The sequence below is a fragment of the Syngnathus leptorhynchus genome, chromosome 5, assembly GCF_054491065.1.
Source record: "Syngnathus leptorhynchus isolate UIUO chromosome 5, UIUO_Slep, whole genome shotgun sequence".
Taxonomy (NCBI): domain Eukaryota; kingdom Metazoa; phylum Chordata; class Actinopteri; order Syngnathiformes; family Syngnathidae; genus Syngnathus; species Syngnathus leptorhynchus.
This window is the reverse complement of record NC_141199.1, coordinates 1,894,575-1,917,861: the sequence shown is the minus strand read 5'-3', so window position 1 is coordinate 1,917,861 and position 23,287 is coordinate 1,894,575. Positions and strand designations below refer to the sequence as shown.

The 23,287-nt window shown below is 41.6% G+C and overlaps 1 protein-coding gene across 1 annotated transcript in view; it reads right to left on the bottom strand.

The window, feature by feature from the left end:
- Positions 1-23,287, bottom strand: part of LOC147056223 (P2X purinoceptor 3-like) — an 80,280-nt gene that overhangs the window by 33,448 nt on the left and 23,545 nt on the right. The window contains exons 2-5 of the mRNA XM_085912577.1: positions 20,629-20,764; positions 20,491-20,562; positions 8,535-8,604; positions 8,327-8,420 (exon numbers count right to left, since the gene is read on the bottom strand). Coding sequence (XP_085768703.1) covers positions 8,327-8,420; positions 8,535-8,604; positions 20,491-20,562; positions 20,629-20,764 — 372 coding nt within the window. The remainder of the gene's footprint in view (positions 1-8,326; positions 8,421-8,534; positions 8,605-20,490; positions 20,563-20,628; positions 20,765-23,287) is intronic.

Genomic DNA, 23,287 nt, shown 5'->3' with positions numbered 1-23,287 from the left:
TATATGATATAATTCTGGAGTAAATGATAAATAATTAGAACATGTTTGAAATACTTTATAGTTCTGTGTCATATAGCTGGAGAATATGCCACAGTGATTCCCGGTGGATGCTGTTGAAAGCTCTCTTGAAATCGATGTAATTGATGATGTTTGTCGTTCTTGGTAAGATGTGAAGATCTGTTCTGAGCAGGACCTTCCCTTTCGGATGCCACCTTGCTCTTCCATTAGGATAGTGTCTACCTCATCTTTTAGGCATTGGAGCAGCACACTGCAGAATACCTTGCAAGGGATCAACAGCAGTGTGTTGCCCCACCAGTTGTTAGTCTGTGAGGTTTCCCTTTTTTGGCAGCTGTTGGAATAATTGGATGGCGGCGCACTGGTCACCCCTCACAGAGACCCTCATAATGTACGAGTACGACTCCCTTGCTCCGATAAAATTCTCTGTCTAGCTCCAAAGAATTCTTTTAACTCCAATCAGACGTGTGGTTTTATACTTCCCTTTCTTTCTTAGCCATCCCTATCAGAGGCCCTCACTCGTTATGAGTAGAACTCCCTTGCACTGACAAAATTCTCTGTTTAGTTAGAACTCCTTTCACTCCAAATCACCCCTGTAGTTCTTATCCATAGATTGTTGTTGACTGGGACTGTTTTTCTTTAAGTGTTATAGAAAAGACAAATCTGTTGAAGTTGTTGTATATACAGTAATCCCTTGTTTATCGTGGATAATTGGTTCCAAGACCACCAGCGATAGGTGAAAATCCACAAAGTAGTGTCACCCTCTCATTTTTAACAAGCATAATTTTTGTGTGTAGCAATAAATGTATATTAGACCATATAAGTGCATATGTTATCATTAGAACATTAACTAATAGTTTCAAACATGTCAATACTATATAGTATAAATAACATACAGAAAATAAACTATAAATGTAAATATGATACGTGTGTGTGTGTGTGTGTGCGTGCGTGTGTGCAAGTAACATATGTAGATGTTGCTAAAGTAGAAATACTGTAAATATGTTTTATAACTTTTTTATTTGTATAACCATTTTTTATACTAGAGTACACTACTGTAAATATAATTTTAGAACTCTTATTATCACAACTTTTTTATAATAATTGTGTGGGCACTCCCTACCTTTTTTGTGGGTGGGTGGGGGGGGGGAATCCGCGATGTACTGAAGCTGCGATAAATGAACCGATGTAGTGAGTTAGCCCATATTTTCTCAATATGTATTATGATTGTGTATTGTGTTAGTTTGACAAGAAAAGAAACTTAGAAAAAGAAAGTCTAGTTGCATAGTTTCACAGGAAAACAGCACTCAGCACGCTTCGAGATATCTTCCTAACCACAGCCGAGGAAGTGTCAGCCAATGGTGGAGAAGCCAACCGGCTGACGAGGAACTCGGCAGAAACTGAAACCTAACTGCCGGGGTCACTGTGGACTTGCACCACACTGCATTCATTAGCTAAACAGCGATGCTACAGCCCCGAACTCCCTTCCCCTACTTTTTTTTTTGAGCAGGTCCATAAATGCTGGCAAATGCGATTTTATGAATAGTGGGTTTGTGTGATCTCTGTATCCTGTTTTGTGTATTGTCCTTATTGCTCTTTTCTGTATTGTGCATATCGGCTGTAGTTTGATTTTATAGGTGTTTCCCCAAACCTCAACACAGTACATCAGATATGACAGAAATAATGAATAACAAAGGGTGTGTAATGACTTAGAATCCAGGATATGTTTGTTTTATACAGAATTCCCAAACATTTCGCTAGTTTTGCTCGTGTGTATTCTACATGAGGTTTCCAGCTGACTTTATCTAAACTCACACCAAGAAATTTTACTTCCTGTACCCTTTCTATTTTACTGTTATTAATTAAGAATTTTACATTGCATTTTGTTTTGTGTCATCCAAATAACAATCTTTGTTTTGCTTAGATTTAATGATCATTTATTTTTGTCGAACCATCATTTTAGTGTGTTTATTTCAGCTGTGATTGTCTCCAAAGTCTGCTGCAAATTCCCGTCTGAGCAAAAAATATTGGTATCATCTGCAAATTGAACAAATCTCAGAATTTGTGAAACATTACAGATGTCATAAGAATAGTGTCGAACCTAATATTGACCCTAACCCTTCCATCACTGTTTTTACTGTCATGTCGATATCATTCCAGTCTGTAGAGGATTTGTTTTAAAGTGCTTTGCTATTTCCAAAATTTCTTTCTCCTTGAGTGGACATGGATTATTTATTTTTTTGGGTGTCTGTTCCTCATATCTTCAAAGTCCCTACCATGTGAGTTTTCAGGAACCCTTATTTTTGTTGCTAAATCTGGTCCCACATTTACAAATAATTTGTTATAACCATTCACTACACCCTTCATATTATTTATGGTCTTGTCATTTTCAGTGAAGTACTTTGGGTAATTGGTAGTTTTGGATCCATTTCTCACAATGCCATTTAGAACATTCCATATGCCTTTAATATTGTATTTGCTTTTCTCCAGTAGGTTATAATAATAATGTTTCTTACACTTACTTAGTTTACGTTAATGTTGTAGTTACAAGACAAGTGCATTTATTTATAAAATCTAATACAATGCTATCACGTATCCACTCCTCGGTGGCGCCGGTCACCATATGCAGTGGAGTTTCCTCCTCCGAGTCTCGTGTGTCAGTGTTTGTTGTGACGGTTTCCGTTCACGTCTCTGTCCCACGTCTGTGCATTCGCCCCTCCCCGCCTGTCCTATTTATACCAGCGTAATCACGGTCACCTGCCCCTTGTTACCCGTGTGCTATTCAAGCCCTGTCGGCGTGCCACTCCCTGTCAGATCGTCCTGTTTGTCTCCGTCGTGTTAGTTCCTGTTTTTCTCTGTTCCTGCCTGATTGCCTCCCTGTTAGTCCTGCCATGTTCTCCTGCCTGTTTCCTTCCCTTATCCTCTCCTCCACCACCCTTTTTGTTTCAATAAACCCTGGTCCAAGCTGCATTTCGTCACCCTGCTCTATTCAGCACGTGACAAGTAATCGATTGTTTTTTGCGAGACATGCGTTCTAGACACACATGGTAAATTAAAAGGTGTTCGTTTCTGACAGTATGATAACTGAAGAAAATGGGTTCCGAAAACTCCCACCTAGCTACAAAAAGATATATGATCACACCCCATTGATTAAAGTACATAAGCATTCAAATAAAGTCACACATAAATAAATAAAATAAAATAAAATAAACACTTTAAGCATGACTACACAATAAATCAATAAAGACATTTTTTCAGTTTGAAAGAAGACGTAACTTGAGATTTTTTGATTTGTGATCAGCTAAATGGTAAAGAGAAACGTCTTCATAATAACTTCATGATCTGATGTGTATTTTCGTGCACTTTGAAATAACAAATGTTTTTGGGATTATTCCATGAATAGCTTAATGACCTTTTAAACTGTTCAATACATGCCTGATGTTTTTGTAAATCACGGACATTGTCAAGGGCATCTAGGAATGCTGAATGCTTAATTATATCTTATGTTTTGCCTTATGCTTGATGTGACATTGTATGTTGCCTAACGCCAGCCTTGGATTATTGGAAAATGTTCTGGACAGAGGGAATTGTTTTGCCTAACAATGAAAATACGTGGTAGGAAGCATGATTAACTGAGAATGTGAAGAGAGTAAGTGCATGGAATGTGAAAAGAATGAACAAATCCATGGCATGGAGTAAAACCTTTGCATGAAAAATAGAGAAAGCATAGTCAGGAAACGTTAACGAATTGAGTAGTCATGAAATTGCTAGAAGCAGCATGATAAGTTTACGCGATCAACGTAATGAGCACCCCTCGTCTAGAGCATTGTTATCCCTGTATATCAATAGTATAACGGCACCCAGCACATTTGGAGATCGCAGCCGAGGACAAGGCTGCCAACCAACTAAGGACAGACTGCATTGCTGGGGTCACGAATCGGCCAAGGCCATGCGGCCTCGCACCACACAACATTGTTAGTTAGCTAATCAGCGTTGCTACTGCAATAATCTCCCCTCCCTTTAGAGTAGCAACGCCTTTTGTAACCAGGGCAACCCAAAATAAACAGAGGAGATAGCAGAAGAGGAGCTCAGAATTGGTGGAGGACTGCAAATGGGCCTTCTACGCAATTCTACTCGCGAGCAAAAGGAATTCTGGTTGTCTTCTAGTCTTTGTTTTCAGTGTGTGAATTTAATGTCTGATGGTATTTAGACCTGACAATTATTATTATTATTTACACCTCCCGCTGTCTCAGCAGAGCCAAGGCAATCTCAGGAGACAGCCTCCATCCTGGGTCTGTCTCAATACGAACATGCAATAAGCATGATGTCTTTGGTCTACATCCTTCTACTTGCAATATATTCATGCTTGGTCACCATAACTGTGCATTTGTCACTTTACAACCTTGTTTACATTGTGTGTGTGTGTGTGTATATATATATATATATATATATATATATATATATATAGTCGGCTAAGCACAGCTTCAGAAATGGTCGAGATACCGTAGAGCACAGTCTAGTGCGAAGTAGTGAAAAACGCTCTATTTTTCCTCAAGGACTCTCACGCGGTTTGAAATATCAGCCACATACATTGAATGTATATATATATATATATATATATATATATACACACACACACACACACACACACACACACATATATATGTTTATATGTTTTAGATAGTTTAACATCTACCATATTTTTCTATACTTTATTTTTTACTTTATTTTATTTTTTCAGTGTTGGGCACCTCCAATCTCGTTATACTATGTATAATGACAAATAAAAGGCATTCTCATTCATGCTCTCAAAACCAGCAGAGCTACTGCTGGTGCGTTGCGGTCGTACCCATGTCGACACGCTCCGATCCCGATTGTCGAGACGCATTGTGATAGCAGGCACGTCTCTTAAAGTTCAATAAATTTGAGCTTGTTGCAGACTGCAATTTAATGAAGGTGCGTGCGCGGCTCTTGTATAATGGAAAACGTGGAAAATGAAGCCTCGAGGGTTTAATATTGGTATACCATGTAAGAAAAGTAATCTGTGTGCACACATAAATTAAAATCTGCAGAATAAAGGGGGAACTACACAGCGCTTTTAGAAGTAGTATTGGGAACAAAACAAAGTTAAGTGAGACGTGCAAGGGGCGTATTTGTCAGTGCATCTGTGCACTGGTAGCGGCTAAAATGACCAAGCTGCATAGTAGCAGTTGGCAAGAAGCCCTAGGTGTGTGTGCGTTTGTTTGCGCGCTCCAAGTGTATTAGCGTGTGTGCACGTGTGTGGAAGTGATACTGGCGACTAGGAGGGGTGACTGGGCTCCTCTGGGGCACGTGGAACAATTGCGGGGTTCGGGAGGTGGCCGGCGCAGTGGGCACGCAAGGTGGCCAACCTGTAACGAGTCACTGTATTTGAAAGCCAGGCCCTCCTTGCTCGAGTGATGTTGTGGCTGCGTGTGGAGTCAGAGGTGTGCTGTTTTGGGGGACGGAATGATGGAAGAATGAATGATGACAGGCAGAGAATTCATACGTGGCATTGCCTACTGAAACTCTCGCCCAGAGAGATGAATGTTTAACAGCTTGTTAATAGTCGGAAATGGAGCATCCTTGGACTAATCATTACAATACTAACATATTTGTAAAGAACCTGCATCTGTTAACGACAAGAAACCGGTGCCTGAAATTGAAGGCTCGAATCAGGAAAGGCAGAAAGGTGATGGAGAGGATTGCGTAAAATCAAAGTTAGGAAAACAAAAGATAGAATGTAGCCTGAAAATAGGATGAGCTTGTGGAAATTACAGTATATTAAATAGTTGGTAATAGTAGAATTTGGAGTTTGATTAACAAAAGGTACTAGGAAATTAATGGCAAATTGGAAGACAATATTTTAAGTTTGGTATCCCAGTCTGTCCTTTCCAGTATCCATCAGTGACACTGAAGCTAGATCCCGAGACTCCACCTGCAGCCGTTAACGACATGAAACCGGTGCCTGGCTCTGAGGCACCTTTGAGTAGTTGAATCATTTTGGGCAGATTACAAGTCCATTCTTTCAAAAGGACAAAGGAGAGACAAAGATAATATACATAAACAAATTGGGTGAACAAAACCGACGGGATTGGTTTGAGAATACTGAGAATACTGAGAAAAAATTTAAATCAAAGATGAAATTTGGAGTGAAAATTAGTATTCGGACTGGGAAAGAGTGATTGCAGAGACGTGATTGACAGGACTTCAGACAGTGACAGCTGAAGCAGGAAAGGCTAACTTGAAAAGGTAGAATTTACTCTTTAACAGGAGGGATCTTGCGAGACTGACAGCACGACAAGAAATAAGGGGGATGATTCATAACTCCTGGGGGGTAGTGTTGTTTGTTTGTTTGGTCGTCCGTTTGTTTCAGGGATCACGTGGGCCTCTGGATCATAGGAGTTTCTTCGGAGGTTCCACTGAGCACTTCAATGAGACTACGGCAACCAGTTGTCAGACTTTGTTTGCTGACAACAAGTTATTGAGATGTTGTCTACTCGGGGTGACCGAAGGGGGCTGGGAGGACTTCCGGCCCACGTTGAGCATTGCTCTCTTTTTCATTGCAACTAAAGGTTTTGTGCTGTTGTCATCGTTCAATACTGGCAGTGGCTCTCAATTATTGCAGTACCCCTGGACGCTAAACGGGGCCTGGCAAGGGACTCTGAGGACGGTGAAGGGAACAAAGATTTTGGATGGACAGCAGGCCCTGGGCAGCGCTCCCGGCGGAACCTACCACTGGACTTTGCATCGGCGGGAACCTACATATGCAAGGGGGGTGCGACACTGAGGGCGCTTCAACTTTGCAGCATGCTGTGATATTGCGTCAATATTATATTCTTCATTACTTTATCTAATGATTACATGCTGCATTACTTTACCTCATTTGTTTACCTCGTCACATATTAACATTATGACAATGCAGTTTGACTGTTTTACAATTGGGGAATATGTCATTCTTTTCATTACTGGTTTGGGAGCTCATACTATGTTTTGTGGATTGTGATGTGTGCCAGGACTCCTTCGATCTGGCTAACGCCAGGTGGAGGGAATCACTGGGGATGTTAGAATGGGCCTCCCTCTTTTTCCTTGTCATTAGACTGGGAGGGTTTTTTCTCGAGGGAGGGCCGGCAGCTTTTGGGGGCTTCTAACGGGCCATGGCAAATTTGTAACTTCCCGAATTATCGACCTTGTTGAGGTGTTAACTATAGGGGGTGGTTGTCGTCATTTGGATAATGTGGTCTTCGATTTTCTTTACTTGTGGTTCCTGAGAGGCCTCAGATCGCTGTCAGGGAGCAATTGGATACCAAAGTAGTTTGAGCTTTCCTAGTTAAAGTAACCTTAAGTAGTATTTTCTACAAATAGGGAAGCCACCTTCTTCAATGCCGGAGTCCTCAGTCTTTCTGTATCCGTAAAAATCACACACAGCCGATTTAGTGCTATTGCCAAAGTTGTGTTGGCGCTTCTCTGCCACCTGCAGCAGACATGCTTTCTGTTATTACAGCAATGTGTCACAAAGTGAACCAGAGAAGTCGGGGGAGGGAGTGCTGCACTTTAAGATGAGAAAGTGGCTCTATCAAAACCAATTTCATGGTACCGTGGTATTCCGTGAAATTGTTTATTGTCCCATGCCTACCCGGAAAGAACAGACTTGGTGACCTCTGCTTTAGAAAATCACTCTCTTGTTTCTTAATACCTGAGAAAATAAAGAAAAAATTAAATGTCCATACTACGGGAAATCTTAGTTGACACAAAGGCTGAATAAAATATATATTAGACATTGATGCTTCTGGTAGGACGAACAATTTCTAGGTAAGGAACAAGACAAAGCACGGCTCTAACCCATTATGATGACGAACAAATCTTTTTTACCCTGTCACTGCAAGTCATCAAGATCCCCCTCTGTAACCAAGCTAGGTGGTTGAGCTTGGCGAGCACCAACCTCAAGAGAAAACGTGGGTTCCCCTCACCTTGGGCTTACCATCTTAGAGTAGGTTTTCTACGTGCAGGCAAGGCATTGAGGGGTCCGAGGGGTGCCCTCAGTATTGCGATTTAGCTTTTTACCGTGATTGTTCTGGCTTCTTCAAGCAACAGTATTTCACTCTCAGAGCCAACATAGTACAGAGGCATCAGCCGACAAGAGTACAGAGACATCTCAGCCTTTTCCGATGGAGGACCAAAGCCAAATGTGAGGCTATGGTCTTTTGTCGGATGAGGGTTGAGTGCCTTCTTTTGGCCAAGATTAAATCCACCTGAAGTCAGGGAAGTATAAATATGCAACATCAACACTTACGTTTTAATGGTATCAATCTCAGCAGGACACCACCCTTTAAGTTCACATGTCTTGATAGTAGCTTTGGAAGCAACACATCTCCCTGTAAGAATTCCTGAGCAATCAAAGAATAAACACTTCTGCAATTTAGTTTTATGCATTTTCCCTTGCATGTGTAAATAAATTGTGAGATTGATATGAATCTTGCACAAAGAGATCATCAACTCACCATAACTTCCTGGCTTGTTAACAAGGCGTGTACAGTTGCTGTCATGGGTACAAATATATTTATCTTCACTCTACAAAACATAGAATGAATGAACATGAATGTATGGAGAAATTAACAATATATCAATAAATCTCGACAGCAAAATTTTTTATTTCAGATATAGGTTTGAATCAGGAGTGGACATTTCTGAGTGTAATTAGTGTGAAGGTGAAGGCCTATCCCACTATTGTTATTCTACTTTATTTATTTTTTTCTTCTTCTTATTAGTGTGAAGGCGAAGGCCTTCACACTATTGTTATTCTACTTTATTAGTGTGAAGGCGAAGGCCTTCACACTATTGTTATTAGTGTGAAGGTGAAGACCTTCACACTATTGTTATTCCTGTCCTTTATTATTATTTTACTTATTCTGCCTGTTTTTTCGCCGCTTAACTACTTCCACATACTTCAACCAATTCACTCCGTTCCACTTTTCACTTATTCCAAATATTCAGGAATCGCGCGCTCAAATTTTATACATTCAAAAAATTTTCCGTTTTCACAAAATTCACAAATTTCCGGCAATTCTTGCCCCATTCATTCTTAATGGCAGATTCAACATTTCACATTTACGATGTTCCAGTTTGAAATTCACATAATTCAACACATTCAAATCACATTGTGGACATTCCCAAACTTGGCAAATTCAAAAATTTCACATTTTCACGTTACAAATTTTCACAAAATTTCACAAAATTTCACAAAATTTCCTTTTTCACTTCTAATTTCTACATACTTCAACCGATTCAACTCGTTCCAACTTTCAACTGTTCATCTTTTCCCTACCTATTCCACACGTTCCCTTTCAGCAAAAATTTCACATTTTTCAAATTTGAAATTCAACCAAATTCTGCAAAATTCTCGTTTTTCACCTCTAGTTTCCACATTTTTCAACCGATTCAACCCATTCCACTTTTCAACTCTTCATATTCTTCCTACCTATTCCCCAAATTCCCACTTAACAAAAATTCCACATTTTTTAAATTTGATATTCAACCAAAATTTCCTTTTTCCACTCTAATTTCAACATTCTTCAACCGATTCAACCCATTCCAATTGTATTCACTTTGTTCAACTTGTGCATTTTCGCTAACTTTTTCAATTTTTGTCCGATTCCACCCGTTTCAACATTTAACTCCGAAAGTGACAACTAGAAAGCCGTATATTTCGTTTCGTTCCAAATTTCAAAACTTTTTGGCGCAATTTTTTTTTAAAATTCCCATTCATTCTCAATGGGAATTTATTATTTGCTCTAACTTCTACATTTTTCAACCGATTCAACCCATTCCAACTTTCAACTCTTCATATTCTTCCTCCCTATTCCCCAAATTCACACTTACCATAAATTCCACATTTTCAAATTTGAAATTCAACCAAATTTTCCAAAATTTCCTTTTTCCACTCTAATTTCAACATTCTTCAACCGATTCAACTCGTTCCACTTTTCAACACTTCATATTCTTCCTACCTATTCCCCAAATTCCCACTTAACAATAATTCCACATTTTTCAAATTTGAAATTCAACCAAATTTTCCAAAATTTCCTTTTTCCACTCTAATTTCAACATTTTTCAACCGATTCAACCCATTCCACTTTTCAACTCTTCATATTCTTCCTACCTATTCCCCAAATTCCCACTTAACAAAAATTCCACATTTTTCAAATTTGAAATTCAACCAAACCTTGACCCCCACTTCCACTGTGGCGGCCATCTTGGATTGACCCTGAAGTGACCCCAGGCAAACCGGAAGTGACCCTAAATAGACCGGAAGTGACCTCAGGCAAACCGGAAGTGACCCCAGGTAAACCGGAAGTGACCCAAATAAACCGGAAGTGACCTAAATAACACCGGAAGTGACCCAAATCACACCGGAAGTGACCTTATTGCAACAAAAAATGCCCCAAATAGCTACATTTTCGCTAACTTTTTCCATTTTTGTCCGATTCAACCCGTTTCAACATTTAACTCCGAAAGTGACAATTAGAAAGCCGTATATTTCGTTTCGTTCCAAATTTCAAAACTTTTTGGCGCAATTTTTTTTTAAAATTCCCATTCATTCTCAATGGGGATTTATTATTTGCTCTAACTTCTACATTTTTTAACCGATTCAACCCATTCCAGCTTTCAACTCTTCATATTCTTCCACGCTATTCCCCAAATTCCCACTTCCCAAAAATTCCGCATTTTCAAATTTGAAATTCCACCAAATTCCCCAAAATTCCGTTTTTCACCTCTAAATTCTACGTTTCTCGAGAAATTCAACTCATTCCAAAATCATTCCACAGTATTCCCCCCCAAAAAATATTAAGCTTCTTCGCCTTCACACGCAATTTCTCCAGAAATTGCAAATTCTAGTTCTACTTTATTAGTGTGAAGGCGAAGGCCTTCACACTATTGTTATTCTACTTTATTAGTGTGAAGGCGAAGGCCTTCACACTATTGTTATTCTACTTTATTTTTCTTCTTCTTATTATTTAGTGTGAAGGCGAAGGCCTTCACACTATTGTTATTCTACTTTATTTTTCTTCTTCTTATTATTATTCAACAATTTATTCCTCCCACTTTTTTGACACCTAACTACTCCCACATGCTTTAACCGATTCACCCCATTCCAACTTTCACACGTTCCAAAAATTCACGGCATAATTGCTAGTATTTTATTTGTGCATAACATTTACCGTTTTTGCATAATTAGCAAATTTGTGCCTTAAAATCCCCCATTCATTCTTAATGGCGCATTAGACACGAGCGACGTTCAGGAGTGAGTTCAAATTTTGACATCTGACAACTTTTTTCATGATTTCTTTCCTTAACTCGTTTATTTAACTCTTTTATTTTTTATTTTTTTATTTTTCATTCATTGGTTTAGTTATTCATTTAATTTTAAGTTAAAAACATCATTTTACCGTTTTAACGGCATTTACCATTTTTATTTCTTGTTTAATATCATCATTCCACCGCAGCAACACTAAGTCGCTGTTTAGCTCAGTAAGAAGACAATGATCCTTTGAACACGAGCCACGTCCGCGAGCGAGTTCGAGTCCCGCTTGGCCATAATTTTTTTATTCATTAATTTTTCATTCATTCAATTTTAACACATTTTAATAATTATTTTCATCATTCATTTAGTTATTCATTTAATTTTAAGTTAAAAACATCATTTTACCGTTTTAACGGCATGTACCATTTTTATTTCTCGTTTAATAGCATCATTCCACCAGAATAGCACTAAATCGGTGTTTAGCTCAGTAAGAAGACAATGGCGCTCTGAACACGAGCTACTTCCACGAGGGCGTTCGAATCCCGCTTGGCCATATTTTTTTTATTCATTAATTTTTCATTCATTCAATTTTAACACATTTTAATAATTATTTTCATCATCATCATTAATTTTTTATTTTTATTTTATTTAATCATCATTATTAATTTACCATTTTTATTTCATTTAATCATTATTTCGAGTCCCACAATAGTGTGAAGTGCCTTCGCCTTCACACGCAATTTCTCCAGAAATTGCCAATTCTAGTTTTTTTTTTTATTATTATTATTAAACAATTTATTCCTCCCACTTTTTTGACACCTAACTACTCCCACATGCTTTAACCGATTCACCCCATTCCAACTTTCACACGTTCCAAAAATTCACGGCATGACTGCTAGTATTTCATTTGTTCATAACATTTACCGTTTTTGCATAATTAGCAAATTTGTGCCTTAAAATCCCCCATTCATTCTTAATGGCGCATTAGACACGAGCGACGTTCAGGAGTGAGTTCAAATTTTGACATCTGACAACTTTTTTCATGATTTCTTTCCTTAACTCGTTTATTTAACTCTTTTATTTTTTATTTATTTATTTTCCATTCATTCATTTAGTTATTCATTTAATTTTAAGTTAAAAACATCATTGTACCGTTTTAACGGCATTTACCATTTTTATTTCTTGTTTAATATCATCATTCCACCACAACAACACTAAGTCGCTGATTAGCTCAGTAAGAAGAGACTGGAATTTGGAGCACGAGCGCTGTTCCCGTGCGAGTTCGAATCCCGCTTGACCAATATTTTTTTTTCATTCATTCAATTTTAACACATCACTTTAATAATTATTTTCATCATCATCATTAATTTACCATTTTTATTTTATTTAATCATCATCAATTTACCATTTTTATGTCATTTAATCATCATTTCGAGTCCCACAATAGTGTGAAGTGCCTTCGCCTTCACACGCAATTTCTCCGGAAATTGCCAATTCTAGTTCTACTTTTTATTCCTCCCACTTTTTTGACACCTAACTACTCACACAAGCTTTAACCGATTCACCCCATTCCAACTTTCACGCGTTCCAAAAATTCACGGCATGATTGCTACCATTTTATTTGTTAATAACATTTACCGTTTTGGCGTAATTAGCAAATTTGTGCCTTAAAATCCCCCATTCATTCTTAATGGGACATTCAACACGAGCCATGTTCCCGAGTGACTTCGAATCCAACATCGGCCGTTATTTTTTATTCATTCATTTATTCAATTAATTTTAACACATTTTAATCATTTATTTTATTCAACATCATCATCATAATTAATTTACCTTTTTTTTATTTATTTATTTATTTCCCATCTTTAATCATTATTCCACCTTTGCAATAGTAAGTCACTGTTTAGCTCAGTAGGTAGAGCATCAGACTTCCACCCTCTATATGTGAGTTCGAGTCCCGCACTGAGCAACTTTGTCCATACGACTTTTATCATGATTTCTTTCCCTAACTCATTTACATTTATTTCATTTTATTTCTAAACATTTCATTTTAACACATTGTTTCCCAATTTATTTTTTTAACATCATCATCATAATTTATTTACAATTTTTATTTCATTTAATCATTATTTCGAGACCCACAATAGTGTGAAGTGCCTTCGCCTTCACACGCAATTTCTTCAGAAATTGCCAATTCTAGTTAGTGTGAAGGCGAAGGCCTTCACACTATTGTTATTCTACTTTATTTTTCTTCTTACCTTCAACTATTGTTTTTCTACTTTATTTTTCTTCTTATTATTATTAGTGTGAAGGCGAAGTCGCTGTTTAGCTCAGTAAGAAGACAATGGCGCTTTGACCACGAGCCACTTCCGCGAGAGTTCGAATTCCGCTTGGCCATAATTTTTTTATTCATTAATTTTTCATTCATTCAATTTTAACACATTTTAATAATTATTTTCATCATCATCATTAATTTACCATTTTTATTTTATTTAATCATCATTATTAATTTACCATTTTTATTTCATTTAATCATTATTTCGAGTCCCACAATAGTGTGAAGTGCCTTCGCCTTCACACGCAATTTCTCCAGAAATTGCCAATTCTAGTTACCATATGAGAGCTCTTCTTTACAGTTGCTTAAATTTTAATTGGTTTAATTAGTCCAGATTGAAATTCTGCTGGTTTTGCTTTCATGATTTCTTTGGGTTATCCATCCATCCATCCATCCATCCATCCATCCATCCATCCATCCAACCATCTTCTTCTGCTTATCCAGGGTCGGGTCGTGGGGGTAGCAGCTTTAGGAAGGACTCCCAGACTTTCCTCTCCCCAGCCACTTCATCCAGCTCATCCCAGGGAATCCCAAGGTGTTCCCAGGCCAGACGAGAGACATAGTCTCTCCAGCGCGTCCTGGGTCGTCCACAGGGTCCCGGAACACCTCTCCAGGGAGGCGTCCGGGGGGCATCCTGATGACATGCCCGAGCCACCTCATCTGGCTCCTCTCAACGTGGAGGAGCAGCAGCTCTACTCAGAGTCTCTCCCGGATGATCAAACTTCTCACCCTATCGCTAAGGGAGAGCACGGATCCCCTGCGGAGGAAACTAATTTAGGCCGCTTGTATCCAGGATCTCGTTCTTTCGATCACGACCCATAGCTCGTGACCATAGGGGAGGGTAGGAGCCTGGATCAACCGGTAAATTGAGAGCTTTGCTTTTTTGCTCAGCTCTCTCTTTACCACGACGGACTGGTACAGAGCCTGTATTAATGCCGACGCTGCATCGACCCGTCTGTCGATCTCGTGCTCCATCCTGCCCTCACTCGTGAACAAGACCCCAAGATACTTGAACTCCTCCACTTGGGGGAGGATCTCATCCCCAACCGGAGAGGGCATTCCACCCTTTTCCGACCGAGGACCATGGATTCGGATTTGGGGGTGCTGACCCTCATCCTGACTGCTTCACACTCAGCTGCGAACTGCTCCAGTGAGAGCTGGAGACCACTGCTTGAAGAAGCCAATAGCACCACGTCGTCTGCAAAAAGCAGAGACGCAATGCTGAGGTCCCCAAACCGCTGCGCCTAGAAATTCTGTCCATAAAAATTATGAACAGAATCGGTGACAAAGGGCAGCTTTGGCGGAGTCCAACCCTCACTGGGAACGAATCCGACTTACTGCCGGAAATGCGGACCAAACTCTTGCATCGGTAATACAGGGACCGAACCGCCCTTATCAGTTGGGTCGGCACCCTGTACTCCCGAAGCACCCTCCACAGAACTTTACGGGGGACACGGTCGAATGCCTTCTCCAAGTCCACAAAACAAATGTGGACTGGTTGAGCGAACTCCCATGCCCCCTCGAGGATCCTGCCGAGGGTGTAGAGTTGGTCCACTTTTCCACGGCCAGGACAAAAGCCACTCTGCTCCTCATGAAGCCGAGGTTCAACCTCCCGACAGACCCTCCTCTCCAGCACCCCTGAATAGACTTTACCAGGGAGGCTGAAGAGTGTGATTCCTCTGTAGTTGGAACACACCCTCCGGTCCCCCTTTTTAAAGAGGGGAACCACCACCTCAGTCTGCCAATCCAGAGGCACCGTCCCCGATGTCCACGCAATGCTGTAGAGGCGTGTCAGCCATGACAGCCCCACAACATCCAGAGACTTTAAAAATCCGGGAGGATCTCCGAGGAGTTTTTCAACTACCTCAGTGACTTCGACCCCAGAGATTGGAGAGTCCACCTCAGAGTCTCCAGGCCCTGCTTCCACAATGGAAGGCGTGTCGGTAGAATTGAGGAGGTCTTCGAAGTATTCTCCCCACCAACTCACGACGTCCCGAGTCGAGGTCAGCAGCACACCATCTCCACTGTAAACAGTGTTGACAGTGCATTGTTTCCCCCTCCTGAGACGCCAAACGGTGGACCAGGATTTCCTCGAAGCCGTCCGGAAGTCGTTCTCCATGGCCTCGCCAAACACGCCCGGGTTTTTGCCTCAGTAACCACCGAAGCCGCGTTCCGCTTGGCCATCCGGTACCTGTCAGCTGCCTCCGGAGTCCCACAGGCCAAAACAGGCCTGATAGGACTCCTTCTTCAGCTTGACGGCATCCCTCACTGCCGGTGTCTAACAGCGAGTTCGGGGATTATCGCCACGACAGGCACCAACCACCTTTCGGCCACAGCTCCGGTCAGCTGCCTCAACAATGGAGACACGGATTGGAGGACGAGTCAGCCAACCATGGAGAAGACAGCCGGTAGAGGAAACAGGACAGACTCTGCAATTCCAGTGCTGGGGTCACGGGCCGACAAATAAATGCTGACTCACACCACACTACATTCCTTCGATAGGCAGCGTTGCTACAATTCCAAACCCCCTCCCTTTAGTGTAGCAACGCCTCTGTAACCAAGGCAACCAAAACATTTAAAAGAGTACGCAGAGTAAGGACTCAGAATTGATGGAGATTGTAACTGAGCTACCTTTCTCTATCGTCCTCCTCGCGAGTAAACTGGTTGTCTTCTCCTCTTTGTTTCAGTGTGTGGTTTAATGTCTGATGGTACTTAGACCTGACAGTTTGCATAAAAGTTGAAAACAAAGGAAAGCAGAAATTTGACCAATATAACATATGATTTGAATGCAGCAATACCTATATTAACTGGAAGTTTGAATACAATTTGTATTAATTGTTTTGAATACAGCAATGACAGTTGATTTTATTAACATGTTTTAACAGTTGATTGGATAGAACAGTAACAGTTTAATATGCTTGTTGGTATGAATACAAGATAAAACTGAAAGTTTGCATAACAATTGAGAGCAATTTGTTTTGTATACAGCAATGCCAAGTTGATTTAGTAATAATATGTTTTAACAGTTTGACTTAAATACAACGGTGGCAGTATAATCAATTTCAAGAAGTTTGGAGTCACAACCTCAAAGGCACCCCGGGCATCGTCCCCACTGACTGGCGACACTTGCTGGTCACACAGCTAATCGTCTCCCATGCTGGCCTCCTGTCATTTGACCGTTTTCTTATTGAGTTCAGACATCTCAAAATGGAACGTTGCCATCATCTGTCTTTCTCTGCTTTCAGCCCTCAGGTTGCTTTCCAAGGCTGGACTTGGTTCTTTTCAGCTCTTTTTTTTTCCTAGCGGTGTCTGGTGTGTGGCAGCCTTCCTGCAGTTCTCTCTCTCTTCTTTTTTAGTACAGTGGAGCCTCGGTTTTTGAATGACCCGGTTCTCGAACAATTCGGTATTCGAACAAAAAATTAGAGATTTTTTTGCTTCAGATGTCGGACGAAATTTGGTTGGTGAACCTCGCGAGATGAGCCGTGAGGACCCACATGCCAACTGACTGTTTATTACATTCTCGTTACTATGAGGATTTCATCAACTCTAATCATGCCTCCAAAAGAAGTAAATGGGAGCAGTAAAGCCATCCTAAAACAAAAAGATGCTCCAAAAGCAATGCGACAGTGAGCGCCCGGCGCGCTGTGGTTGCGCGATCGGACCAAATTAAGCTCCCTGCGCACTGAGATCCACTTAAATTTATATATAACATTTATAAATTTATAATATTTTCAAATTTTCAGCGACGGCTCTGTCACAATAATGCGACCAGCGCGGTCGGTGACACGCTATGGTTACGCGTTCGGCGGTGCACTGCTGTTGCGTGATCGGACTAAATTAAACTTCCTGCGCACTGAGGTCCACTTAAATTTTGGAAAGTACATCAGGACTTTAAAACTATTTTCTAAATTTCAGCGGCTGCTCTGTCACAATAATGCGACCAGCGCGGTGCAGTTGCGCGTTCGGCGGTGCGCTGCAGTTGCACGATCGGACAAAAATGTGCAAATGAAAAAGTTACTTTTTTTTGTTTTTTTGCTTGGAACGGATTACATTTTTTTCCATTTGTTATGGGAAAACATGATTTGGAATTCGAACGATTCACTTCTCGAACAGCCTTCTGAAACGGATTGTGTTAGAAAACCGAGGCTCCACTGTACTTTCTCATTTTGGTGTTGTGGCGACTATAGTCTACTCAAGAAGTTTTCTCCTTGATCTGAAAGCCCGGTCCCGGGTGGGTGCAGTTCCACACTTGCCTGAGGAGCTGAGGAAGCCCTTTCGGGCCTGCAGAACCGGGGCTAAGCTAAAGAGTAAGCTAACGGCTCGGCGTGAGAAGTGCCGTTTTAAGCCTCCTGTACCTGTGATCCTGGCGAACGTCAACTCGCTGCAAAATAAGCTAGGGACGACTGTGAAGTCCTTCAGAGAGTGCAGTTTGCTGTGCTTCTGAGACGTGGCTGACGGCAAGCATACCGGATGGTAGGACTGAACTACCAGGCTTCAGCATCAAAGCCTGTGGGAAGAGTAAAGCTGGTGGTCTCACACTGTATGTAATTGTAAGGTTGTGCCATCCTGTGCATGTGTACGTCAAGACACTTCCATCTGCTGTAGTGACATTGAACTTTCAGCGGTGAGCCTGCATCCTTATTATTTGTTCAGGTACTATGAACAAGCCATTGCCATTCTTGTTCACATTACTTCGTGTACAAGTTCCTACGTTCCTACAAGCCCGCGCCGCAGAGCTGTGAGGGTGACATCCCTCTGCTCAATGATCTGAACCGCTTCTTTGCTCGCTTCGACGCTCAGAACAGCAGATGCCGGCTGAAGACCCCTCCCCCTCCACACAAGCAGCCCCTGTGCCTCTCTGCCGATAGCGTGAGGAGGACGCTTGCTGCTATCGACTCCCGTAAGGCGGCGGGCCCAGACAATATCCCAGGTCGAGAGCGCTGAAGAACTGCACTGAGGAGCTTATGGGTGTCTTCACGGACATCTTTAACATTTCCCTGCAGCAGGCCATAGTCCCATCAGGTTTCAAGGCTGCCACCATCATACCGAAGAAACCTGCTCCATCCTGCTTCAATGACTACTGCCCCGTGGCGCTGACTCCCATCATCATGTGGTGCTTTGATCGGCTTGTCATGACGCACATCGGGTCCGTTCTCCACCGCACCCATGACATTTTCCAGTTTGCGTACCGAGCCAAACGGTCCTCTGAGGATGCTATCTGCTCCACTCTCCACTCATCCCTCACCCACCTGGAAAAAAGAGACTCGTATGTGAGATTGCTGTTTGTGGACTTCAGTTCTGCATTCAACACCATTGTACCACAGCGTCTCATCTGCAAACTCGACAAACTGGGTCTCAGTACCTTCCTCTGAACTTCCTCTGTCAGAGGCCTCAGGTGGTACGTGTTGGCGACACTATCTCCGGCAGCATCACGCTGAGCACGGGGGCCCCCCAAGGCTGCGTGCTCAGTCCGCTGCTCTTCATCCTGCTGACGCATGACTGCACTGTAACCTACAGCAGCAACCGCATGCTGAATTTTATTGACGACACAACCCCTGGTGGATCTCATCACTAAAGGTACTCCATACAGGTCGGGGGTCGACCTTCTGGCCTCGTGGTGCAGGGACAACCTCCAGCTGAACGTCAGCAAGACGTTGTTGACTTCCGGAAGGGTCACACCCAACACCTGACACTGACTATATCGACGGTGCTGTGGTGGAGAGAGTGAGCAGCACCAGATTCCTGGGGGTGCACATTGGTGAAGACCTCTCCTGGACCACCAACACTACATCGCTGGCGAAGAAAGCTCAGCGCCGCCTGTACTTTCTGCGGAAACTCAGGCGAGCAGGTACTCGTCCAGCCATCATGACCACATTCTACCGTGGCACCACTGAGAGCGTCCTCTCCAGTTGTATCGCTGTGTAGGGTGGTAGCTGGACTGAATACAACATGAAGGCCCTGCAGCGCATAGTGAACACAGCCGGTAGAATTATTGGTGCTTCACTCCCCTCCCTGAAGGACATTTACACCTCCCATCTCACCCGCAAGGCGACCGCGATTCTGTGTGATGTGAGTCACCCCGCTCACTCTTTGTTTGATCTTCTGCCCTCTGGGAAGAGGTACAGAAGCCTTCGCTCCCACACCACCAGACTCACCAACAGCTTCATACTCCAGGCTGTCAGGATCTGAACTCTCTCCCCCCTCCACCCTCGGCTACATAATGTCCTGTAGTTTTGCGCTATATTCTGGCTGTCTGCTGTATGCACGCTTGCTCCATTTTGCTCCTCTTATTTATCTATTTATTTATTTGTTTATTTATTTAGGTTATTTGTTTATTACTTATTCATCGCTCTTATCTATTCGTTGTTTGTGTTCTGATTGAGGAGTAAATCCAAAGTTACCTGGTTCTTTTATGGCCCCATTGCTCCAAAGTTTTCTTCTTTTGCTCTTCCCTTGTATAAATAAAGCTAGTTTGTATTTAGTAAATTGTAGTTTACATGTCTGTATGTCTGTATGTCTGTATGTCGTTATCGCCCAACCTTGAGAGCAGAACAGATAGTGTCCTACCTTCTTGGCTGCCTGAACTTCACCTTTGACTTTATAACGATAAATACATATTTATTTAGCAAAATGAATGTTTTTGGTTGGTGGGTGGGTTGGAGTGTGTGTTGGGTATGTTGTGTACGAAACGTCATCTTAACGGGGAGGGTGGGAAATTGTGATAAGAAAAATGGTATCTTCCATTGGACAAATTACTCATTTGTTAAGTTCAACCAGCTCAAATATTACAGAAAGATCAATAGTATTGACAGGGTCTGACCTCTGGACAGTATCCTTGAACTTGGTTTTCTGTTGTTATCAGTTTGGTAATGATGCAGAAGACGGAAGCACCCTAAAAAGATAAATGAGCACATGACCAATGTATTCCACTGAATTTCATCAACCAGATTTTTCATACCTGTGTTGGCATGACGTAGTCTGCAACATCCATGACTTTGTCATTGTAGACTCCAAAACCTTTTACCTTGGTCATTACTGAAGATTCAATTGCCGTGTCTCGCACTTGGTAAGCCTTTTCATAGACAAAGACCCACCTGAAATACAAGGTGAAAAAATTAAGTAGTGAAACAGCGAAAGCTAGTCAGTGGCTTTTAAAAAAAAAGCCCCCCCTCCCAAAAAAACAGTATTGCTATATTTTTGTCACGTGTACAGTAAAAACGCAACGATAGCACTGATCAAGAAAATTGTTACTTTGCTCATCTATGTGCATTTATACAAAGAATACATATAAAACTTTAGATCGCGCATTTCAGCTACACATGTAACAAAGGTCTTTATTTATAATAATACTGTCAAATCCGCACTTATTGAACGCAAGTGACCCGACCCTCCGTTTAAAGGGTTAAACTCCCCTTCAACCCCTCTGCTGTAATGCATCCCTCATGGGGAGACGAGTTTCCAGGTCGGGGCGGGAAAAAATTCGTCTGAGTCTAACCGCCTCTAAGATATCAATTCGGAAAGAATTCATCAATTCTTTTAAGGACGCCAATCCCTTGAAAGTCACCCCTATGCTAGTGCAGTATAACTACCTGGTTGAGACCCGACGTCGGAGTGACCGCGCCCTTTTTTCAGCGGCTTCTTCCCCTTTTGGATTTATAGCTCTTCTATTCACTCGGATAAATTTAGCTGTCTTTGGTAAGACTGCAGGGATTCTTTGATTTACTAGAGTGCACTCGCCCTAGCTGAGCTCAAGTGAACTACTTCAAACCAGATCTGACAATTCCTGATGTTAAGGATTAAAGCTGTCTTCACTTTAAGAAGAATTGAACAGATTTAAAGAATGATTATGATAGGGAAATAAAGAAAATTTAAAGTTCTAATTACTGCATATAAAACCATGCTCAACATAGTTAATACGAAATTATCGATAACCAAATTAAGGATTAAGAACAAATTTAATGAATAAGAAAGATAAAAAATTACAAGTCTCAATAGTTCGAACAACAACAATTCCACTCACCAAACTCAGCGCATAAGAGGAGACAAAAGAATGCTATTTGGTTGAACAAGTCGAATGATCAGTTCTCCTTTGTTCCAAAATTTGAATTCTATTTGAATAGATAGGCGGCCTTCAGGAGGAGGACCAAACCTTGAAAATGGCATCTCCCTTTCCTGCAGGCCCGAAGTCCTCGCTCCCAGCCTATCTTTAAGCTTAATATTTGACAAAGTCCAATTCGAAGACTGTAGAAATTCCTTTTAGTAGATTTTGGTCCAATCTCAAAAAGAATGAAAAATCCATTTGCGTCGAAAGGAGTTCTTGGCTCCGGGTACGCAGTACCAGCGTACTAGCGAGGGAGAGCACTTTTCCTGTCCGGAACCAAGCTTTTATAGGCTTGTCAGCTCCTCCTGGCATTACCTCATAGGAATATGTAGATGAAAAGTCAGAATTCCTGCATTAGGTCAACTAGTCCACTAGTATTACGTCATCGGACAGGAATGACCTCATCGGACAGGAATGACCTCATTGGTATGGAATGCCTGATATGCATGACATCCTTGGAAAGCATGGCAGTCTTGGTATGTGTAGAATGGATGACATCACTGGTATGTGTGGAATGCATGATCTCACCAACATCCTCCAAATCAGCTGGGAACCACTGGTTGTCTTGGCAACCTTGCTTGAAGCAATAACATTGCGCATGACTGCTCTCTGCTACCAGATGCAGCTGTTTCCTGTTTTGCTCGTTCTTTCAGCTGATTCCACCAGTATAGCAAACAACCGCTTGTGTCTCCCCACCACTTAATACATTTATGTATAGATGGAACAACGATGTTAAATACATGTTGGATATTGATTAAACATTGCAACATCAATAAAGCATGTTTTCCCAATAGTCAATTTAACAGATACTTCTCATCAGCCATAATTATGGGTTCTTCTAACTTTAACATATGATATTGCTCAAGCTATTACAGATTAAAATTATGGCAAAGCAAAATCATATTCCAAAATTGTGTGTTGCTACATGTTTAAACAGGTCGTGTGCTCCCATTTGCGAACAATTTAATTTATTAGATTTGTTAGTTTCCATCAGGTCACCCCTATGTCAAGCTTTAACACCATCTCCTGGGGAAATTTTGGAACTACTACATGTTTTAGGATAGCCAATGTGCCTGGGCCAAATCCAATAACCAATTATACACCATCTTGTACCATCATGCCACTTGACAGTACAATAATATAATAATACAACAACAAAGACGGATCCTTAAGCGATCCCGGGACACATTGGCGCTGTAAGAACCCACGTCGAACACTTATCATTTCTTGTGCAAATGACACAGGCAGCAGTCTGGTGGTCGATTTCAGTGGTACCCCAGAGGAGAGCCCTCCTGGTGAGATGGGTATTGGAGTAACCCACCATGGCGCCCTCTGTGGCAAAAGTCCAGGGCCGGAGGGCAAATTGGATCCGGCAATTAGACAGGAAGGCCCACACTTAACGGGGTTCAGCGATAAACTGCTCCAGGCTCCCGCCCTTAGAGTCCACAGGGGCGACACCGGGGACACAAGCGGTAGTCCTTCGGAGGGCAGACGCAGTTGTGCCGGGCGGATGGAA